This window comes from Trichoplusia ni, unplaced genomic scaffold, assembly GCF_003590095.1.
Source record: "Trichoplusia ni isolate ovarian cell line Hi5 unplaced genomic scaffold, tn1 tig00004078, whole genome shotgun sequence".
Classification (NCBI taxonomy): Eukaryota; Metazoa; Arthropoda; class Insecta; order Lepidoptera; family Noctuidae; genus Trichoplusia; species Trichoplusia ni.
In genome coordinates, this window is record NW_020800504.1 from 1 (window position 1) to 24663 (window position 24663).

General features: G+C 36.7%; 2 protein-coding genes across 2 annotated transcripts in view; one reads left to right on the forward strand and one right to left on the reverse strand.

The window, feature by feature from the left end:
• Positions 1-588: 588 nt before the first annotated feature.
• Positions 589-1575, reverse strand: LOC113508190. Its single transcript, XM_026891147.1, has one exon. It carries the CDS (start codon positions 1573-1575, stop codon positions 589-591), a length of 987 nt encoding a protein of 328 aa, XP_026746948.1.
• Positions 1576-15101: 13526 nt separating this feature from the next.
• LOC113508189 overlaps positions 15102-24663 on the forward strand; it is a 32840-nt gene continuing 23278 nt past the window's right edge. The window contains exon 1 of the mRNA XM_026891146.1: positions 15102-15713. Within this exon, the coding sequence (XP_026746947.1) occupies positions 15102-15713 (612 nt within the window). The remainder of the gene's footprint in view (positions 15714-24663) is intronic.

Genomic DNA, 24663 nt, shown 5'->3' on the forward strand with positions numbered 1-24663 from the left:
AGTTCTCGCGAAACCGCAATTAGTACACCGCCACCATCTTCTTTTTAGTAACAGTGCGATTACGATCATATCTAAATAACGTGTAGCGTTGATCTATAAATTCGTTGTCTGAAATATCCGGTGTTAGCCATATTTCGGTAAATATAATTATGTCATATGCGTGAGCTAATACATTAAGATAAAGTGTGTTCATTTTCGTCCTGATTCCTCGACAATTCTGATAATAAATAGATAGATTATTAGTAGCCATTATTAAAATTTATAATATCAAAAATATTAATTATTAGCAATAATAACAATGAGCTCCTTAAGCGATAAAATGCTATGATTGGTGTAATCGACATATTAACATACACATTAAGTTTAATTATGGCAAATGAGGTATGATTATAAAAATAACTAATAAAAATCAATATGTTACGGATCGGAAGTAGCTTCGCAAGACACCTAGCAAAATCAGTAAGAGAGTATAATACTTTTACATAGAGAAATATGTAACGCAGCACATTAAACAAGTAAGAACCTGACATTTTTGAGAATTTATACTTTTTGATGTTATTAACTAGTAATTTGTTATTTAAAGGCATTTTAAGTTTCCGTAGCAGTTTCGGTACGATACTTATTAGCAACGATTTTGCTCGATATGTCAGATTCAGTATGAATAGCATCCGTTTCCTTGACCAATATGGTAGCGTTTCGTATCCACACGTACTTAAACTTATTTGCTTGAGCAGCTTCCCGACATTTTCGAAATAACTCCTTGTTGCGAAGAGTCAAATGTTCATTTATGTAAACGCGGATTGGAGCACCAGATATGCCAATGCGGTCAGATGTAAGCCCTTTTGATAGCCGATATGCACTAAGCATGTTATCTCGTAGTAGTCGAGTTGCAAACTTTACTATTATATTCTTAGGTCTAGTATTCTTTGAATGAGCATGGGGGACGCGATGGATCGCAATTATGTCACGCTGTGAAAGCGTCATATTAATTGCAGATGCTATGGACTCTAATACGGTGGATAGATTTTCACCACGCTTTTCAGGCACGTTGCATATCTCTATGTTACAATGACGCGCCTGTTGCTCCAACTTGTCGATTTTACCCTCTAGTAAGGATATGGTAGCCGCTCCCGAGTCTTTAATTCTTAACTCCATATCCGCAATACGCTTCGCACCATCAGTATTGTTTTCAGCATTAAAGTTCACTGTAGACTTCAACTCTGATACTTCCCGAGACAACTCTGAATAATGAGATTTTAGCTCCGTTATATCCTCTTTAGCAGCATCACAATCAAGGCGCAGGGCTTTCACGTCGCTGAGCATCTGTGAGAAGTCAGATGAAATTGCATTCAATTCACCTCTCAGAGTATTTATACTGTCCTTGATACTCGAAAATTGAGAGTTGATGTCGACGCGTAGGTCGCTTAGGCTTTTCTTTACCTCATTGGATAGTGTTGAGATAGCCAGAGTCAACTCGCATTCAGGTTGTTTCCTTTTTCTCTGGGTGACATTAACTACATCGACATCTTTTGTAAGATTCGGATCTGATTGTGATTTACTAGGAGATCGAAACATTTTGAAGTACCTTGCGCCTACCAATAAACGTATAGCAACGTGTAACTCAAGAGCAAGTAGATTATGCTCCGGTATTTGAATGCGGCAAGGTCAAGCACGAATAGCCGAACGGTTCAGGCGCCACACCGTGCACGGCCAGGCTCAGGTTCGAATCCCACCAGCAGCCACCACTTTTATAAAACATCCAAAAATTGTCAACAACTTCCACGCAAAAGGGACAGCGCGCTACAGAGTTCAAGATGGCGCAGACAGTATATGGCTCATCACACAAGATAGTAAGAGAGGCACCGATAATATCACAGGTTCAATTCTCAAAAATAAGAAACTGTTAGCACCAACACAACACACGACACGACAACACGTCTGCCCACAGATAGAGCGCAAATCGAACTGTGTGTATTCCGTGCAGTGCAGTGTAACTTGGTGTAATATTCCTCAGGGGACCGTTGATGAGCATCTACAATAGGTGTCATCATGTATTCCCTCTGGGCATATCCGGAATCACCTGCAAAGTAAAATAAATTAAAATGTATTCACAATCGACAAAACTACAATCTCAGATTAACTATTTAAATAATTTTCTTGCCTAGTAAAAATACAGTTTCCCCATTATTCCCTATGTCCCTATATTATCTTTAGACCATCCTTCTCGTATATTATTATGTTTTGGTGTAGATTAACTCAACTCCTATGATTATGACTATTAAGATATTTTTACTGGTTTTACATCCGAGTCATTTGTATTCGTACATGTATTTAAGTAATGTGAACTATGTTTTTAATAAATATATTTTTAATTTTAATTTTAATTTTTAATTATTATTTAATTCAATTAAATTTTGTTTCACAGGATGCTGATTCCAGACGAAACTATCATGTGATGCTCCTCCAAATGAAGCATCTACTGACAGTATTCTTAAGTCTGAATCAGCTATCTGAAAATATATAAAACAAAGATATTTAACTAATTTCATAAGCAATGAATTACAATTCAGTAATAACCAAAAATATTGACTAACAATCATAACATTTCTTGAATGAAAATGTTTGCGATTAAAAAATCTCTCTTCATTTTCTGATGGTCTAATTATGGCTATATGAGTGCCATCAATGCATCCTATAACAGATGGTATACTGAATTTTTCAAAAAATCTGAAACAAGACATGTTACATAGTTACTGCTATTGTAAAATCAATGCACTTTGAACATAAAACATTATTAAGTTCAATAAATGAGTTGGGTATTTCTCATTACCTACCTCAGTTTTACAGCATCTCTTTCACGACGAGTTTGAGGAAACTTGATCCATTTCCTTTGTATTAAGGGATGGTTAAGAGCTGCTCTTACTTCTCGAATAGAACGAGAAGTAGATTGCTGACTCATTAGGGTCCCATAACTGCCTCCAACTAGCCTTTGGTAACTCCCAGTAGCATAAAAGGACAATGCCACTAAAACCTATGAGAAATAAGTACTTATTAAGCTATTGATCTTGTAAACAAATGTCATGATAACATTGCTAGGTCATGCATCAAATGGAACTTATTTACTTACCTTATATTTTTGGTAATAAATCACTTCTTCTCTTAGGGGATTGCATAAAAGGCTTTGTGTTTTCGAATATTTCGTGAAACAAATCCTTGCTCACCCTATAATTGGCTTTCGTTCATCGAAAACGCTTTCTCCGTGTAACGCATCATCCGACGCTCATCTCATCTTAGTTTCAGTTGTTTTTTATGGGAATTTAACGAAACACTGTACATTACCGCTAATCGTGCCATATTAAACACTTTTTATCCAACGAAAACCACGTAAAACACAAAACAATTTCTTAAAAGTTACTCTTTAGTAATTGGAAAAATCACAATCAACATTCAATCCCACCGTAATATTGGCGCAATAAGCAGCTGTCAAAATAAACTCAAGAGTACCGTTTAGCGCCCAATCCGATTTCAATTAGTTCCCCATAATGAACACGCAATTTCAAACTAATGTGGCGCTAGCATCGAACTCAAGAGTGCGAAACGTCACAATTCCAATGTCGACCGATCGGAATTGAAATCAAGAGTAAGCCCCCAGGTCAAACCGAGGGGTGCGAACCAATGGTGGGGACCTGAGCTAGACAAACTCCGTCACAGGACAAGACAACTGTTCAACAGAGCAATGAACACCAGATACCAAGAGGACTGGGAGCTCTACAAGGAAGCCCAGCGACATCTAAAGAAGCGTATCCGACTCAGGAAGGCAGAAGCCTGGAGACGTTTCTGCGAAGATATATCAAGCAACAACCAAGCAGTCAAGGTCAAAAAGATCCTATCATGCGAACCTGAGCGTAACATAGGGTCCCTTAATAAACCTGACGGGGAATACACCAGAACCGACGATGAAACATGCGAACTGTTACTCCAAACCCACTTCCCGGGATGTATAATCACCACGGAAAAAGGATGGCTGGGAACGGAGGTACACGTGCCGCAGGCGTCGGATTGGAGCACCGCCCAGAGAATCGTCGACGAGGACAAAGTCAGATGGGCCATCAACACCTTCCTCCCCTTCAAAACAGCGGGCCTAGATGGGATATTCCCGGGTCTGCTTAAATGGTGCGACGAGGGGCTGACAGAACATCTAGTAGGTATGTACAGAGCCTGTCTGGCCTTCCGGTATACCCCGCAAAAGTGGAGAGAAGTGAAAGTGGTATTCATACCGAAACCCGGCAAGAGTGACTACACGCAACCGAAGTCCTACAGACCAATAAGCCTGACGTCCTTCCTTTTGAAGACGATGGAAAGGCTCTGCGATAGGGACATTAGGTCAAATGCGCTACTACAACGTGCGCTTCATCCAAACCAACACGCCTACAGCGCGGGCAAATCAACAGAATCTGCACTACACAGTGTGGTCAGCACAATCGAAAGGGACTTATCGCAAAGCAGTCGACCCTAGGAGTTTTCATAGACATAGAGTTGTTTGAGAAGCAAGGGAGAATGGAAATGGGTCTGAAATGTGATGATAGAGAGGGGTTAGGGATCTTGGGTAAAGGTAAGATATGTGCCTGCTTTCAGGCGGATGGGAAATTACAAGTATATAAGGAATGATTAAAAATTTGAGTTAGGATCGGGAGTAGGTGGGGAAGGATGAGACGGATCATTCTCGAGCACACATTATCACAGCCAATTGCATTGGAAGTAATTGCAAGAAGCGATTTTTCAATGTCAGCCTCAGAAACGGGACTAAAAGAAAAGAAGGGACAGTTTGGTGCCGGCAAGTTCTGAAGCTCAATGAGAGTAACAGTTTTGACATTTGGATCTAAATGGATAGGCGGTTGAGAAAGAGAGAGGTTTAATTCATTTAGATTCATGTCTGTACAGGTGTGTATGGGAGATTTGCCGATGCCAACGGATTTAAGAAATTTCCAAGCCTTGGAGGAACTACGGTTGATAAGTGATTCGTGGAAGTAGCGTCTTTTAGCATCTCTACACAGACGACTGCAACGATTGCGCAGAGCCCTATAGTATTCGAGGTTCACATCAGACGGCCTGCCCTTGAGTTTATTCTTCGCTCTTTCTCTGCGGGCCATAAGAGCTTTAATTTCAGCTGTAATCCACGGAGCTGGCTTATGTTTAAGTTTAATACGACGGATAGGTGCATGCTTGTCCATTAAACCAAGGACTATCGAATTAAAGCAGGACACTTTTTGTTCCGTACCGGAGCTATCAGAGACAATTGACCAGTCAAGTGCGGCAGCGTCGGCTTGCAGAGCTTCAATGTCTATCGCATTGCAATTTCGCAAATACAAATACTGTGGCTTAGGCATAGGAGTGCGAACACGATAAGATAGATACATATATTAGATCGTGGTAAGAGAAAGTTGCCGTAAGTTGACCGTGCCGTGCAACCTTGTCAAGCGAAGACACAATCGCAAGGTCTAATAGAGAAGGAGAACAGTTGGGAGCAAAGTGAGTAGCAGAGAGAGGTAAGACATGCAGATCATAAGAAGAAAGGAGAGAAGTAAGTCTGGTAGAACGTGAATCATTTTTAAACAGACATGTGTTAAAGTCGCCCATGATGATGATCTGCTTGTAAATAGGCAAGTTCAAGTTAGGCAAAGTTCACTCAAAGTGGAATCAAGAGAGCTGAAATAGTCGATGCGTAAGTTGGGGGAATAGAGGACAGCAAGGAGAATCTTAGAAGATTTTAAAGAAATTTCAAGATATAGGTATTCGGATGACTCTGAGTACAATGATGGTGAGGCCAGAACAATTTTATATGGTAAATCGGCTCGCAAGTAAATGGCAACACCCCCACCATCTTTCCCAGTTCTATCATTACGAATGAGAACGAAGCCGGGAAGAGAAAATTGAGTAGAGAGAAGTGTAGGTTTGAGGAAGGTTTCCGAAATCAAAATCGCATCGACGTTTGTGTTGCTAAAGGATGCCAGAAGGTCAGAATGGTGACTCGGAACACTCTGGGCATTAATATGCACGACGTTAAAATTGTTACGATGTTCAGAGAAAAGAGAAGAAATTTGTTCGTGTAAAGTGGGAGTAGAATTTAAGTCGTCCGCGCTAACATAACCTCAAGATTCGGAGAAGCAGGAAAAAAAACTATCATTAAGCTCGCCGAGTGCATCCATCAAATAATTAAAAATAAATAAATTAATATATGTATAATAATATTTAACACTAAATTAATAACTAATAAGCACGTAGCAATAGCAACGACCACCCTTTCTCGCCGGTGAATTAATAAGAAATAAGTACATTCCAACACAAAGAACGACAAACAAAAAACAATCAAATAAAATTAAAATGAAACAAATTAAAAGACATTTAGCCAAACCAGGTACAACACTCACGCGCAAATACTATTGAACGCAGCAAACAGATGTCAACTAGACACAATTTGACAGCTGTCACTAGGAAATAACCACAGAATCTGCAAAATATGTGTTACACAATTACAAGTGCACTGACCTTAAAATTAAATATTAAAAGTAATAAAGTGTCAACAATAAATGTAGAACTGTGCACAACAAAATACAGTTATACCTTCAAGAAGTTATAGAACTATTTTAAAAGTAACGGATATATAGTTTGCGCAAATTTAAATTGAGGTACCGACGAAAGCAAATGAGATAGAAGTTAGAAGTGGAGTTGTGAATCGAAGTGCATGATGTCTTCAGTTCCAACGCCTCGCCTTTCGCTGAGCCTTGGAGGTCTCTGGGGCGTCTTTAAGAGGACCAGGGTCGGAGCCGGTGGTCTTGATGGCGCCAGTAGGAAAACGGGTTGTCAACTCGTTGAGCTCACTTACCGTCTCAATCTTCCGCCGAATATTGTCAGGGCAAAGGATCACTATCCTGCCCTCAGTGGTCCAGCACTTCGTGACGCCGAAATGTTTCCTGGCAACAAGGAAGGCTTTATGTCGAGTCTAAGTCAGAAATTCAGAAATGGTGATGCCCGAGCCTTTTAACTGCTTTTAAAAGCTGCCGATGCTCTACCTTGAAAAACCTCACTAGAATGGGTCGAGTCTTCTGCCTGGAAGGGCCTAGGCGGTGGCAAACATGCAAGGTATTGTCCCTTAGTTCTTCCAATTTCAAATTTCTCGTAACAATGTCCCTCACAATTATATGTAGATTTTCTTCTGGTTTCTCAGGCACCCCATGAAGCAGCAGCACCTTTCTTCGCATGAGGGTCTCATGCCTGTCAAAACCATGGCCAAGCAACTCGACTTGGGATTTTAACTTTGACAGTGCTTGCCAAACAAAGGTCTTAAAGTCCCCGAACTCGTTGCTGATAGAGGTTATGCTGTCTGATGGTTGACCTGCTCCTGCAGAAGCTTTGACCAGTTTCTCTTCATATTCAGCCATATGGGAATGGAACAGCTGCTCCAGATCTGCCAAACTGCTTGAGAATTTGTTGTCCATTGTGTTGAGAATAAATTATTTTAAATAGAAAGATGGTGGTGTACTTGCTAAGTGTCTTTCATTTAATAACTTTAAATATAATAGCAAAACTTATTTAAAATTGAGGAGCTCGCAAAAACACGTCTGTTCACTGTGACTACACACAGAGGAAAAACAAAAACGATTCTTTGAATTAACTAATGCTCTAAAGGATATTAATTGGGATATTCTCGGCCTTGCCGAAGTCCGTAAAATGGGATGTAAGATCGAGGAGTACAGCGACCTTATCTTTTACTATATCGGTGAAACTAAAGGGCTACATGGAGTAGGATTTTTAATCAAGAAAAAATTTAAAAACAACATTACTAATTTTATAGGAATATCTGAAAGAGTAGCATTTTTACAAGTGAAATTTGAGTATTTTTCCTTATCATTAATCCAAGCATATTCACCAACGGAGAGATCAACGGAAGAAGAAATTGAAAATTTTACAAAGATATTGAATATACCCATACCGAGACGGAGGGAAAGGTCATAGTCATGGGAGATTTTAATGCAAAAATAGGTTGTCCAAAATCAAACTATTATCCAGTAATGGGAAAATATGGCTATGGAGTATGTAATCAGAAAGGCGAACGTCTCCTAAGCTATGCTTACCAAACAACACAAACTCTCAATAATGAACTCATTCTCCAAGAAGAAAGAGAGTCGCAGATGGACATGGTTATCACCCGACCAAAAAATTAAAAATGAAATAGATTTCATTATGATAAATCAACATAAACTTGTGACCAATATCGAGGCACTAAGTAAATTTAAATTCCCTTCTGATCACAGATTAGTGAGAGCAATATTACTTTTAAGTCGCCCAGCAAAAAGCAGAAAAATCTTCACAACACCAACTAATATCTCCAAGACAGAAGCAGAAATAAAAAACTACATCGAACATCTACGAAATCAAACAGAAAATATAAAAACGGATTGTATTGATATCCAAACATACTACAATATCCTGGAAAGAAGCATAACAGAGAGCTTAAAATATAAAACCAATACATATCCTGACGAACACAGAATTTTCTCCAAAGACACAATCCAACTTATAAAAAGGCGCACTGAATTACTACACACAAAGAATAAAACCAAAGATATGGAAGAAGAACTTAGCAGAACGTACAAAGAGACAAATAGATCAATCCGTAAGGACTACAATAAACACAGATACGAGATTATTTCAAAAAACATCAAGAACCTTAGAAGTGCCAAAAAAGCCTTTAAAGAGTTAACAACACACAAGTCATGGATTCAAAAACTTGAGCACAACTCCCAACGAAAACGAAAAGACGTAATAAACCATGCAACAAACTTCTATAAAAACCTATACAAGAAACAAAATAATACTGAAAAAGAAGCGCAAACGACTCACACAACACAAAACACGACTGACTGTATCACACAAATTGAAGACTCAGAAGTTTACGAACACATAAAAAAGCTGAAGGCTGATAAAAGTCCCGGACCTGAGGGGTTAAGCAACGTAGCCCTTAAAATAGGAGCACTTATTTTAACCTAATTGTTCAATATGATACTAGACGAAGGAATAGTGGCAGAACAATGGTGTACATCAGACATAATTCTGCTTTTCAAGAAAGGGAGCCCTTTGGATATAGCAAACTATAGACCTATAAGCCTGCTGGCAAGTATATACAAACTGTTTTCATCGATAATTTTAAAGAGAATAGCCGAAGACATTGATAAGCAGCAACCGAAAGAACAAGCGGGTTTCAGATCAGGCTATAGCACAATGGACCACATACAGGCACTAGAGCAGGTCATAGAAAAATACAGAGAATACAATAGACCTCTGTATATGGCTTTCATTGACTACAGCAAAGCTTTTGACACAATCAGCCACTGTTCAATCTGGAACGCACTACACCATTCAAATATTAACTATAAATACATCAATATCTTTAAATATATCTATACATGCAGTACCAGCAGGGTTAAACTAGAAACAAGAGGAGACAAAATAAACATAGAACGAGGAGTGAGACAAGGAGACCCCCTATCCCCGAAGCTAGTTATAGCAGTACTTGAAAATATTTTTCAAAAACTAGATTGGAAAAACAGGGGAGTATATATAAACGGACACTATTTAAGCCATCTGAGGTTCGCTGATGATATTGTTATAATTGCTGAGATCACTGGACTGCGAAAGCTACAAAATCGGCTTAGAAATGAATGTTACTAAAACCAAGATACTAACCAATAATCGCGAACGTCCGATAGTGATAAAAGATAATAATATAAAATATGTCAGCGAATACATCTACTTGGGGAAACAAATCTCATTCAAAACGTCAAGCAACGAAGAAGAAGTAACAAGAAGAGTCAACGCAACTTGGAAGAAATTCTGGGCATTAAGAGAAATCCTAAAAGGCAACTACAGCTTGCACATGAAAAGGACAATATTTGATACATGCCTATTACCCTGCTTGTTGTATGGTTGCCAGACATGGATATTTACTAATAAAGTAAAACAAAAAATCGAATGTAGTCAAATGGCAATGGAAAGGAGCATGTTGAAAATTAGAAAAATTTATAAAATTAGGAACGAAAATATCGTCAAAAAACTAAACTCAACGATGCTCTCAGACACGCACTGTTACTTAAATGGAGATGGGCTGGACACATCTCCCGATACCCGGACAGAAGATGGACCATCGAAGCCACAAGATGGAAAGGACCAGTGGGGAAAAGGAATGTTGGTCAACAATTAGGGCGGTGGGCTGATGATATAATAAACATGGCAGGAAAGGACTGGATAAAGATAGGCAAAGAGAGGGAGTCATGGAAAAGGATGAAGGAGGCCTTTACCCAAACAGGGGTCCAAATCTTATAAATAATACTAACATTAATTTTAAGTAAACCTTCGAACGTTTAAGCTAAACTTACTAACACACATTGTCATATATACTGGAGATTTGGAATAAATGGCTTTATTATTATTATTATTAATAACTACTAGATTTTAATTTAATAAATTAGTTACGACGTTGTTTGTTGGTGAACTTTGTTCGGAGCGTTTGTGTTATTATTGCGATTAGGGTATCGTTTGATTATCTTTATTCAAAATGCAAGCAAATATTACGATTGATGCCAGGGCAAATATTGTCGCTTTGCGTCAAAATGGGTTGAATATTTCTCAAATTTCAATCAAACCGGCTTATGTGTAAGTATTTTTTTAATTGTAATTATGATTGTTGTGGTCAACAATTTTCATTTAATCACTAGTTCCAATTTTATAATAAAATTTCGTTTTTCAGTGAAATACTGTAAGCCGTTGGGTAAGGAGGTTCGAGGAAGAGTAAAAAGTGGAAGGCCACCGCTTATTAACCCGACTCAGATACGTGCCATGGTGGAAGAATATGAAACAAATGGTTTCATTCCAACAAAAATATTTGCTGATTAATTTGATACGTCAGTACGAACTGTTCGCCGTGCACTCCATGCTGAAGGTTTACATCACCGGAAACCAGCTAAAAAACCGTTTTTGACACAAAAACACAAGGAGGAACGACTACGTTTTGCTCGAGAATATTTAGATTTTAACTGAGATACAACCATATTTACCGATGAAAAGACTTTCAAATCTTGCCAGAAAGGAAGACTTCATTTATGGCGAAAAGATAATACTCGCTGGTCTGAGCAAAACATTATTCCGAATACAGAATCCGGTAGAATAAGTGTGAACATGTGGGGGTGGATTAGTGCTCAAGGGCCGGGTGAACTGGAATTCATACCTACGCGTGCGAACAGCTCTAATTACGTTGAAGTTTTAAATGACATAATGCTACCTACTGTGCGTAATGTTTACCCCATAGAAGAATGTAGTGAACTAAATTTTGTTCAAGATAATTGCCCGATACATCGTGCCAGTATTGTAAAAGAGTGGTTTAGCAAGCATAATGATATTAAAGTTATTCCGTGGCCAGCACGTTCCCCTGATCTAAGCCCCATTGAAAATATATGGGGTTTAATGGTTCAAAGATGGGAAGCGCGAGATGAGAGATGTCCTGAGCAGCTTAAATCCCATTGCACTCAACTGTGGGAGAATTTACGCGGCACAGATATATGTGCAAACATTGTGGCCTCCATGCGGCGACGTCTGCTTAGCTGCATTGAAAATAATGGAGGCCATACTAAATATTGATTACGCTGTGTTTTTTCCGGGGGCGTGCTGGTCAAAATAAAGTCATACGTAATTTAGTTTTTGATTGCAAGATTGGGATTAAGCTTCAATCTTCTTTCCTCTTTGAGAAAATGAATATATTAAGCTATAATCTCATGAAGTTAGAAGTATAATAACACCTCTATTTTAACTTTAATATAATACAAATTGATATATTATGTTTTTAACTTAATTAAAAAACTTTGAAATAATTTTTATTATTTTAATAATAATATAAATAAATGTTTCTTCACATTACCAAATATTATTTATTACCAATAAGGTTTTTACTTCTAAATCAGCTTCTGTAAGTGATTATATAGTGTTTAGTGATTGGGCAACACCAGGTATTTTCAAGAGTAGATTAAAATTATTTGAACTGTATAATAAAAGGAAATTAATCACAGCGATTATTTTAAAGAATATGTAAGGCGTCACTCAAAGCTGTTCAAGAGAGCCTGTGCCTCAGCAAAATCAATACACATTACAAATAAGATAAAAACATCTGGAAACAAAATTTAAACTACGTGGAATATAATTAATGCGGAAATAGGAAAAAGCAATTAAGAATACAGATTTCCACTTAAAAATTAATGAGGTAGATGTAAGAGCGGATATGGAGGTACAACGGAGTTTGAAAAGTTTTTCACAAATATCCCGATCTTAACAACCAGAACTCTGTTGTCGTCTTCCAGCTCCGCATACTCGATACTCAGAGACTGTGTACAGGAGTGCGGCATAGGTTTTGAATTCACGTTTGTTAGCGCCAAAGAAATATTAGAATCATTCAAGGATATTGAAGTTAAGAAAACTGCTGACCTGTGGGGACTCTCTGTACATATTATATCCTCAATAATTAAATCGATCGCCCCATTCCTAGCAATAGTGTTCAATTCTTGTGTCGCCTCTGGTGTGTTTCCAGATTTAATGAAGTTAAGTAAAGTGATTCCATTATTCAAATCAGGAAGTACCACCGATCCAACTAATTTTAGACCAATCTCAATTTTGCCCCCTTTGAGCAAAATTTTTGAGAAACTAATTTTGAACCAAATGTTAAGACAATTCAATAGACACAATCTTTTTCATTCCAAACAATTTGGATTTACCAAGGGTCGGTCTACTAATGATGCGGGTGTGGAGTTACTCAAAAGTGTGTATGAGGCTTGGGAGAATTCACAGGATGCGTTAGGTACATTCTGTGACTTGTCCAAAGCCTTTGATTCTGTTTGTCACGATACACTAATCAGAAAACTGCATCACTATGGCATTAGAAATAAGTCTCTTAGCCCACTAAGCTCTTATTTAGAAAATCGAGTTCAAAGAGTAGATGTAAATGGCAAAAAATCTGAAGGAGCTCTTGTAACTATGGGCGTTCCGCAGGGTTCAATACTAGGCCCTTTTCTATTTCTAATCTATATTAACGATTTACCCTTTCATGTAAGGGATAATCACAAGATTTTATTATTTGCTGACAACACATCTCTTGTTTTCAAAATTAAGCGACAGCTTCAAAACTTTCAGGAAATTAATGTTGCCCTTGCAAAGGTTGTTCATTGGTTCAATATAAATAATCTTCTTTTAAATCCCAGTAAGACTAAATTAATTAAATTTTCAATGCCGAATGTAAGGCAATTAAGAACCAATGTACAACTGAATGGGCTAGAGTTGGACCCTGTTGAGTCCACTGTCTTTCTTGGCATAACTGTTGATGCCAAACTACAGTGGGGCCCTCAGTTAAACAAGTTATCCGGCAGGCTCAGTTCAGCCGCCTATGCTGTAAAAAAAATTAGACTGATAACTAATGTGGATACAGCCAGAATTGTTTATTTCAGTTATTTCATAGCCTTATGCCGTACGGGATTCTCCTCTGGGGAGGCTGTGCAGATATTCATTCCATCTTTGTGCTTCAGAAAAGGGCCGTCCGCGCTATTTATAATTTGGGCCCAAGAGTTTCTCTCCGAGAAAAATTCAAAGAGATAAACATTCTGACTGTAACTTCACAGTACATATTTGAGAATTTAATGTTTGTTCATAAAAACGAATCAAACTTCGTGAAATTGTCCGATGTTCACTCAGGCAATACAAGGAACAAATATAATTTAGCCGTACATGCTACTCGTCTCCATAGAGTAAGCAACTCGTTCATGGGTCAATGTATACGTTTCTACAACAAGCTTCCCATTCATGTTCGTAAGCTACCGACTAAGAAATTTAAAACTTTTATTAAATTAAAACTATCCGGAAAAGGATATTACAAAATATCAGATTATTTAAATGATAAAAATGCTTGGGATTGAACTGCTCGCTTATACAGCTATCATTATTTGTGTACATAATTATTGACATGTTTTGTGCTTTTGCATATAATCTTATACATATGTGACATTTTTTGTGCTTTTGCATGAATTTATTTTTGTTAATATTAATTATTATTTAATTAAATAATATGTAACTCATTTGCGTTATTTTTTTTTAATCTTTTTCTATACATTTATTTGTAAGTATAAACCTTATGCAGGTGTATTATCAATTTATTGAAATATTCTGCATTCGTTTATACACTTAACTTGAATTTTAAAATTTTCTGGACTTTAAAAGGGACTGCGACCCCTGAGTTTGTTTCGACATTTCTTCTTAGGGTAGTCAGCTAGGAAATGTCGGCTCCATCGTTCTCAAAAAAGGCATGTAAAAGTGATATAATATCCTATTTGCAGAATAAATAATTTCATTTCATTCTTTTATTTGAACCTAAAGTTATTATTTATTATAATATAATCATTGATATATTGAAATATAATATATTAAAAACATTAATTCAAAAATATACAATAATGTTGCTTATAAGGAGAGGGCGCTACTGTGCGTAAGCAAACAACTGCTCCGTGTATTTTAAAGTTTTAAAAATAGTTAAAGTGAGAAAACAATTAAAAAAAGTGATTAAAGTAGTAGCAGTTCAGAGGCTACAGTGACCAAAGTTGAAGTACACAACTTTTGGACAAGTTAACAACTTGAAATTGGACAAATACAATACTGTGAAAAGTTTAACGAACAAAATTCAAAACGAATCTATTATCAGCTGCCCATTAAGTTGGAGCGGGAAATACGAAATATAAATTAAGCGCCATCTACCACCAAGTGGATAAACTAGCTCCTGTCGCCGACTGCACGATCGATAAACTGTAAGGTGATGACACTATTGCCCGCTAGATGGCAGCGCCTGTAACAAAATTACCAAAAATGGAACAAAAATGCGCAGGTTGTAAACAAGACCTCCCAACAAGTGAATATCTTACCTGTACTTTATGTAGTTTCAAATATGATCTCGAGTGTGCAAACATCCCCAGAGACCATTTTAAGACGACAATGACTACAAGACAGAAAATAACTTGGAAATGTCAAGACTGCCGCTGCAAAATGCCGAAAATAGGAAACTAACACTCCAATACGCCCCTCAGATTTCTATTGACAACCAGCAAATAATATCGCCTGGTGAATTAGGCAATGTAACGCATAGAAAAAGAACAACTAACCCCATCAATGATTCAACCTCTTCTGATGATCTTAGTTTACTGGGAGATACACTCCACCCAGATGAAAACAAGTCGACTAAAATCACTAACACACAGTCAGAAAACTTACTGCAAAATTTGAGTCAAGTCATCATAGCACGCCTAAAGGAGAACAACGAAGCAATAATATCTGAACTACGAAGCACTATACAAACAGAAATTAACAAAGCTATTGCCAAACTCACAGAAGATTTTGAGCAAAAAACCAATTACCTATCAAAACAAAATGATCAAAGAAAACTGGAATTGGAAAAAGTAGACACCAAAATAGAAAATCTAATAAAAGAAAATGAGAAACTCGAAAAAGAAATATCTGAAATTAAAGCAAAATCTGCTACCCCAGTTATTAAATGCACAGCAAGCAATTCAAAGAAAATAGTCCTATACGGCTTGACAGAGTATTCGAAAGAATCGGAAGTAGATTTGCATGATAGAGTAATTGCATTATTCCAAGACATTCTGCATGTGGACCTAACGGGTTATTTAGAAAATATGTATAGATTAGGAAGAAATATTACAAATACCCGACTCCTAGTAGCAGAACTACAAAGCAAAAGAATGGCGAAGTACTTAATCAAAAATAGTCTGTACTTTCAAGGCACAAGACTATCCATATCTGAATTCCTAGATGAAAATGCACGTAAACAAAGGCAAATCCTCCGAGAAGAAATGTTGGAAGCACGAAAGAAAGGCCTGCATTCAGTAATTCGGAACAATCAATTATATGTCCAGGGAAAACTAATAAATAAGACGAATAAGACATACCAACAAAACAACGAAACTAGTAATAAAAACGATAATACATCCATAACCCAAAACAATATTCACAGAAATGATCAACACAATGAAACAATAACTAACAACAATACTATAAACCACTCCTTTCGAAGCCACGGGACAACATTTTAACATATTATTCCAAAACCTACAAAGCATATACAACAAACAAGACATATTTGAAACTTTTATTGAAGAAAACCCAACATTTAATGCGATAAGTTTATCAGAAACCTGGTTATTTTGTGAAAAACAAACCATGATACAATTTAGCGGGTACAAAATACCTACCTCATACTGCCGAAGGAATCCAGGAGGTGGTGGCGTATGCATCCTGGTTCAAAATCACATAGATGTTATAGAGAGGAACGATATTACAAATATGTCCATAGAATATGTTATTGAATTATGTGCAATTGAATTACCCAAACAAAATATTTTATTGCTAACGATATATTGGAATAAAAGAGAGGAAGACATATTTATAACTCAATTGGAAAAAGTTCTAAACTATGTAAACAAAAATAAATATTCCAAATTTGATATTATAATTGGCGGAGATTTTAACATAAATGTTTTAGATGAAAATAGAAAAACTAGTCAATTCTTAGACCTAATGCTAGAGTTCAAACTTACACAACTCATTAAAAAACCTACACGTATTACAAAAACGACATCTACATGTTTAGATTTAATATTTACAAACTGTAACATAAATAGAATAAACGCAAAAATTGAAGAATTCGGCTTGTCAGACCATAGCGGAACAACACTACAAATCTCCATACTACATGTAAACACATCTCAACCTACTTGGTACGCAAAAAACAGATTATTTAACGACACCAACATATTAAAATTTAAGTCTGCACTACAAGACATAAACTGGAACAAAATAATATTAGAAGACCAAAATATTAACGATAACTACAAAGCATTCAATGATACCCTAACAAATATCCTAAACAAATACATACCATTGCGTAGAATTAAATTAAATTCAAATTTTTAAAAAAAGTGGCTAACCAAAGGTATAAAAACATCCTGCAAAAATAAGAGATTATTGAAAATATTTACACTCAAAACAAATAACCCAATACTTACACAACACTATAAACAATATGAAAAAATATTAAAAAAGTCAGTGATAACAGCAAAAAAACAACAGTACATTGACATAATAAAAAGATCTAATAACAAAGTCAAAACAATGTGGAATATAATAAACGAGCGAACCAATAAAATCATAAAAAGAGACAAAGTTAATATAAAACTACAAACAACAAATAGTAAGAAAACAACCACAGAACCAAACAAAGTAGCCACTATATTCAACAACTTTTTTGCATCTATCGGTGAAGGAAGCCAAGCACGAACTAACGATGAGTCGAGAAGTATACCAATGACTTCACAAAACGAAAATACAATGTTCCTCACTCCCGCGGACCCTTACGAAATTAACAGTCTGTTAAAAACACTAAAAAATAAAAAAAGCCACGGCTTAGACGAGCTCCCACCCTGTCTACTCAGAAAATGCGCTGATGAGCTTACACTACCCTTCTATAAATTGCTAAACCAGTCTTTTGAAGATGGCGAATTCCCAGACCAACTAAAAATAGCTTTAGTGAAGCCTGTACACAAGAAAAATGACAAAACAGAACCAAGTAATTACCGTCCAATAGCTTTATTGCCTACAGCTTCAAAGATCTTCGAGAAAGTAATGTGCAATCGCGTGTACACTTTCTGCGAAAAATATCAAATATTTGATGATTGTCAAAACGGCTTTCGAAAAAACCGTTCAACAGCGTTAGCAGTTTACAAATTTATACAGGAAGCTCTATGCATAATAAATAATAAAAAATATGCAGTAGGGTTAATGCTAGACATGACCAAAGCTTATGATAAGGTGCAATATGATGTTTTATTAAATAAATTATATAGGTTAGGGATCCGTGGTAAAGCGCACGCATGGTTCAAATCTTATCTGGAAAATAGAGCCCAGCTGGTAGAGATAGAATACTTCAATGACACTTTAAACGAACTTCAAAAGTTTCGATCAGACCTAAAGGTGATTACCGCGTCAATACCACAGGGTAGTGTTATCGGATGTCTTCTATTTCTCATCTACATCAACGATCTCCCAAAATTTATTGCAGAAACCGGACCTTGCGTTTTATTTGCGGATGACATCTCCATTCTCACCCAATGTAATGACAGTACGAACTTAAACAGTACCCTAAATGAAATTCTCGGAAAAATAATAACCTGGATGAATGAAAACAACCTTGAAATAAACTTCCAAAAAACCAAACTCATAACTTTCCATCCTTACCAAAAAACTCCTCTAAATGTAATATTTTCCTATAATAACCATATAATAGAAACAGTTAATGAATTCAAACTATTAGGCATAACCATAGACAAAAATATAAATTGGAAGTTACACGTAAAAAATATAAAATCAAAACTATCGAAATTTATATATGCTTTCCGTGAAGTTAAAAAAACAACAAATTTACAAACTGCTCTGGCTATGTACTACGCCTATGCTTATGCATGGCTTAGCTACGGCATCATAATGTGGGGAAATAGTACAGATGCCCCAATACTATTCACCGTTCAAAAGAGACTTATCCGTATCCTGGTAAACATACAACAGACAGATAGCTGCAAACCTCATTTTATGGAACAAAACATCCTAACTCTGCCTTGTATGTACATACTAGAAATATGCAAATTTGCTCACAAACACCAAGATTTTTACACTAAACGAGAAAACATACAAACAAGGTATACACTCAGACACAAAACACGACTTAACCTTCCATCATCCCGTTTAAAAATACATTCTACAAGTCCTCTGGTAATGTCTGTAAAAATATATAATGTATTACCAGAAAATATGAGAAATGAAAAAAACTCCATTTATTCGTCAATAAATTAAAAAAGCTATTACTAAAGAAATGTTATTATAGTGTAGATGAATATTTAAATGATAAATCTTTAAAACTAGAAAAATAGTAATGTACCTATAATTTTAATTTTATCTAATGTTAATACTAATATCTGTATCCTTAAAATAATTTTAATTGTTGATGTTTCTTAAATGATAAGTCCTCTCCACTCACAATTATAATTGTTATCTTTTGCTGTGCCCGACAGGGTCCACGATTGTTACCTATCAAAAAATGTTTACCACCTAAGCCTACATTGTGGAATGCAATAAAGTATTGAGTATTGAGTATAATAAAAGAGCAAAGTTAAAAAGAGCGATTTGACGAATCAATTGAGATTCGAATTGACAGCCACTCATTGTTACACTTAACCATATGAACTCTTGAAGAAATATTTAAATATATACAATAGTTGGTCCATTAAAAGACCGCAGAAATTATGAGGTTGTTTTAGTTCAATAATAAAATTATGAATATGTTGTAGGTAGATTTGAAAATTAACTTGTTGAGTAAGGTGCATACCAAACTAATAGGAAAGAAAACAGATATATTGTTATCTTTGTCTAGTATTACCCACACACACTATCATCTTGTAGTTATACTGTATGACGGGGAATGTTTGCGTTGACATCACGCACACATGTATGAGCAGTAGCATGCGAATACGATCTTTGATGTGCTACTGGACTTATGGCCCCAGACTGTACATGCCAACCGAACACGACGACAACCTGCCCGTGTTCACCGACTGTTTAGGCATCATAAGTGCGGTAATTGAGACTAACGATACCGAAAGTGTTATTGTGCTTGGTGATTTTAGCGCGGATATGTCACGGTCAAATAGTTTATTCCGGGGTAAGTTACTGGACTACTGCAATGATCAAAATTGGATCTGTGCCGACCTGATTTTTTTATTTTATTTTATTAGGAAAAACAAATAGTCATACAGTTTATAATACATCTAAATAGCATCAATACATAATGTTAAAAGTACAACCTATGACTTTTCCACAGATTACTTAATACAAAATACGATGTAGCCATGATATTTAATATCTATAACAGAACAAAAGAAATGGAAAACGGAACAAAAAGAAGAAAATGGTACATGTAACAAAAAAAAAATAAATAAAAAAATTATTAAGTTGTACAGTAATATACATCTAGTCACTACTCACTACTATTTTAAAAGTTAATCGGAGTTTAGATCCAGTAGGCATTTAACAATTTCTTTCCTAAATGAGTGCTTACTAAAGTTAAAAATATCTATAGGATTAAAATTGTTATTATATACACGGTGATTTTTTTAGTCTTCTTACAAAAGTAGCCCAGTTCATGTATCCGACGTAAAATACCCCTAGGCGCGATTTTTTTTTTATCATCAACTAAGATAATAAGTACGAAGAAAAATTAAACAAGAGAAATCTGAAATATACTCTTAAAAAAGATAAAAACGCCGCCTCACCATTGTTACAAGGCTTCGACCGCGCTCGCAACAGAGCTGTTTCTAAAAAACTAAGAATTGCATCATAATATTGAATAAAAATTGCATTTTAAATTTATTCAAATCTCATAAATACCTATTATTTTATCATAAACGTGTTCTAGTCATTGGATACATGAACTGGGCTGCTTTTGTAAGACGACTAAAAATCACGGTGTATACGTTTTTGGGTAGTCGCAAAAAGTGGATAAGAACGTGCTTCCCGTCGTAATATTGTTCGGGGTACGATATAATAAATATTATTAATTAATTCAGAGCAGTCGAACCTATCATGTACTAAACCATGAAGCATCATGACTTGCAGCAGCTGACGTCGTGCGTGCAGTGACAATAATTTAAAATGAACTAGTGAATCTTTGTAAGAAAGGTGCTTCAAATGGCATTTATATTGCAAGGTTTTGAGATACTTGCGTTGCACTCGCTCCAATGCGATATCGTATTTAGTGTAATACGGGTCCCAGATCATTGACGCGTACTCAAGCTGTGGACGAATTAAGCTGGTGAACAAAATTATGTATGTGCAAGGTCTTTTAAAATCTGAGGCTGCCCTCATGACTAAATTATACATTTGGAACGCCTCTGAGATAATCTTGTCAATATGTAAGTTTAAATGTAATTCATTGTCAAGGATAATGCCCAAATCACAGATACTTGATGATTTGGTTAAGATTTCATTGCACAGTGAATAATAAAAATAAATATTTTTTTTCCTTTTGCTGAAATTAATATATTTACATTTAGAGATACTTAGTTTTAATTTATTTTTATAGCAGTATTCGGTTAATCTGTCTAAATCCTCTTGAAGACGGTTACAATCATTTATTGTTTTGATAGATCTATAAACTTTAAGATCATCTGCATATAAAAGGAAATTGCTATGCACAAAGCAGCTGCTAATGTCGTTTATGTATATTAAGTACATAAGAGGTCCGAGGATAGATCCCTGGGGAACTCCTGAGGACGCTAAAAATGCGTCCGATTGATACCCGTTGCACACCACAATTTGATTTCGATTGCTAACATATGAACAAAACCATCTCAATAAATTTCCCCTTATTCTATTATAAGCAATTTTTATTTAATAGGATTTCATGGTCAACCCTGTCAAAAGCTTTTTTTAAATCAGTATAAACAGCGTCTGTTTGATAGCCCAGATCCATATCATTGAACAGATGGTTAGTAAAGATCATCAAGTTTGTAGTTGTCGATTTTTTCTTTGACAAATCCGTGCTGCTGAGGTATCAAGGTATATCGTAAAAAGGGATAAATGGCCTTTTTTTTTTGTTTTGGCGGGGGAATCCTCATGGGCACCCATTCCCTCGGGGGAGGAAATGGGTAGTGTCAGACTTTTACTGACTAAACCTGAACCGCCGTGCTACGTCATCCGCGTTTTTGTGTCGGTGTATGGCAATGCGTTGCAATCCTTCATACACCAACCGCGGGCTTCCACCGGCCAGTAATGTGGGCCGGTTGGTCACTTTCTTGTGTTGTGTGGAGGCCGACGTGTAAAGAGCGTCGGCCTCCTCGCCTCATATTGGGACTGCATCCATAGCACCGAATGTGGCCCCCCGCCGTGGGTAATATACTCGGACGACACACCCCCGTGCCGTCGCCCAGAACCCTAGTTAGGGCGGGAGAGCGCGCTCATGCGCAGCTCTGCGCCGCCTCACTCGACGTCGGCGTATGGCGGGCGCGCTGGGGTCAGTTTCCCGAACGCGCTCCGCCGCCTCCTTCTGTGACATCACTGTTTCACAGAAGGAGGCCAATGCATCCCACGCCGCCCGGCTGCCGATCGCTGCAGCGATGACAGCTGACAACTCGGCGACGTCCACTCCACCCAAGGGATAAATGGCCTGGTGAACAAGCTTTTCGTATAATTTTGCTACGGCGCAGATTATTGAAATAGGTCGATAATTCTCTATGCTTTGTCTTGACCCGTTTTTATGGACTAGTATAATATGAGCACTTTTCCATGTGGACGGAAATACACCTTCCACTAAACATCTATTAAATATCATGCATAGAGGCTTATATATGGTTGAAGCTGATAGTTTTAAAAATATAGGAGGTATACCGTCAGGACCAGACCCCTTACTTATTCCAATAGCTTGAGCTGCTTCAGCACTTGAATATTATCAAAGTGCAAGGTACAGAGGGAACTGTCATTAGTGTTGACATGGGAGGTAGGCGGACACCAATGAGGCGAAAGAGTAGACGGTTCGAATACTGATTGAAAGTATTTCGAAAATAAATTACAAATTTTTATTGGGTCGCTAGAAGTCTCATCCTGATAAAACGTATAGGAAGGAATAAAGTTTTTACCCTGTCTATTTGCCAAATAAACCCAAAATTGCTTGACATTTTTGGGGATACCATCCTCAACACTATTCATGTACTTTGCAAAACATATTTTACTTTCTTTCTTAAAGCGTGCTCTATACACGGCGAAAACTTCGTAGTCGCTAATGTTTTTATACGTTTTCCATTTAGTCCAAGCTTTCTTTTTACACTTGAAAATGCGGATTAGCGCTTTGGAAAACCATACCGGAAAGTGTCCGTTACGAGGCTTGTTTAAGGGTACATGATCTTTTATGATACCATATATGTAATTGTAAAAAATCTCCACGCTTTTCTCTACAGGTTGATTTTCCAGTACACTTTCCCAATCGATTTGGTCAATATCATCATTTACGGCATTGTAGTCGGCTTTGCGGTAATTATATTTAGGAGTGTACAAGGGATTAAGTAGTCGAATGTTTATATATGTTAGCAATGCATAAAACGGTGGGTGGTAATTATCAGCTTGTACAAGATTGAGACAAGGCCTAAGAACAGTACACGGAACATTAGATATAAGAAGATCTAATGTACGACTTAATGAGTTACCCAAATGATTATATTGGTCCATGTCATGAACAATCAGAAAGCCTTTTAAGCGATTGCAGACAAGGAAATCCCCCATATTGGTTAAGGAGTTAATATTAGGATCGAGTTGACTCCAAAGAGCTGTAGGGATGTTAAAATCACCAAGGAGCAATGTGCTAGTTATGCCTACCATATTAATTAAGTTATCCAAGTTCTCAAAGTAAGTGTTATACACTGCAAAAGGTATATTATTTGGAATATAGGCTGCAGAAATAGTTGTTGATGTTGAGTTGGTGTTGAATTACTATTACTAGGGATGATAACAGCGATCTGTTCAAGATATTTATCCATAACACCGAGCTGAGATGATGGTACACGTACCGGATTATATTTTCGTAGGACAGCAATTAATATCCCACCACCATCAGATTTACTGGTTAAGAGGTTAAAATAACGAAGCAGCAGCCACAGTACTTGCCCAAGCTGAAAGTGCAGAGTTTGTTCCAGTGAGCGGCGAGCGCGCTCCGCTGTGCCGGTTCTAGTGTAAACCACGCCGTAAGTCGCGGCATAGTTCTGTCACGATCGCAGCGAAAAACCACATAACGGCTATCTATAAATTCATTGTTACTTATGACGGGGGTGAGCCATGTCTCCGTTTAAACAATTAAGTCATAACAATTACTCAAAATATTCATATACAATGAGGTCAGTTTTGTACGAATGCCTCTGGTATTCTGATAATAAATACTAAAATCATATTTCTTTATACAGTTAGCCATTGGGAATTATAGTATCTAATAAATATATATAGCTTAAAATATAAAATATAGGTTTCCTGATTAACATTATAGCGCGTAGCTTTAATTTTTTGTAAGTCATCTTTACTTTTAATAGCTATAGGAAAAGACGTGTCCGATTGTCTAGTTAAAATAGTAGAATGTTTTACCCATACATATTTAAATCCATTTAACTTCGCAGCCTCACGAGTTTCACGTAACAGTTGTTTTTTCTGAAGGGTTAGGTGCTCGTTAATGTATACTTTATGGGATGTTCCTGCGATACCTATGTCAACGGAGGTCAATCCTCTCTTTTTGCGGTAGGCAGTCAGCACATTGACTCTCATTACGCGCGTTCTCAATGTGGCAATAATATTTTTGGGTCTGTCATTAGTTGAAGCATGTGGGACCCGATGAACAGAAACAATATCTTCTCGTTGTATGTGATGATTAATCTTTTGACCCACAATTTCAATCAATGAAATTAAGTTTTCACCGCGTCTTTCTGG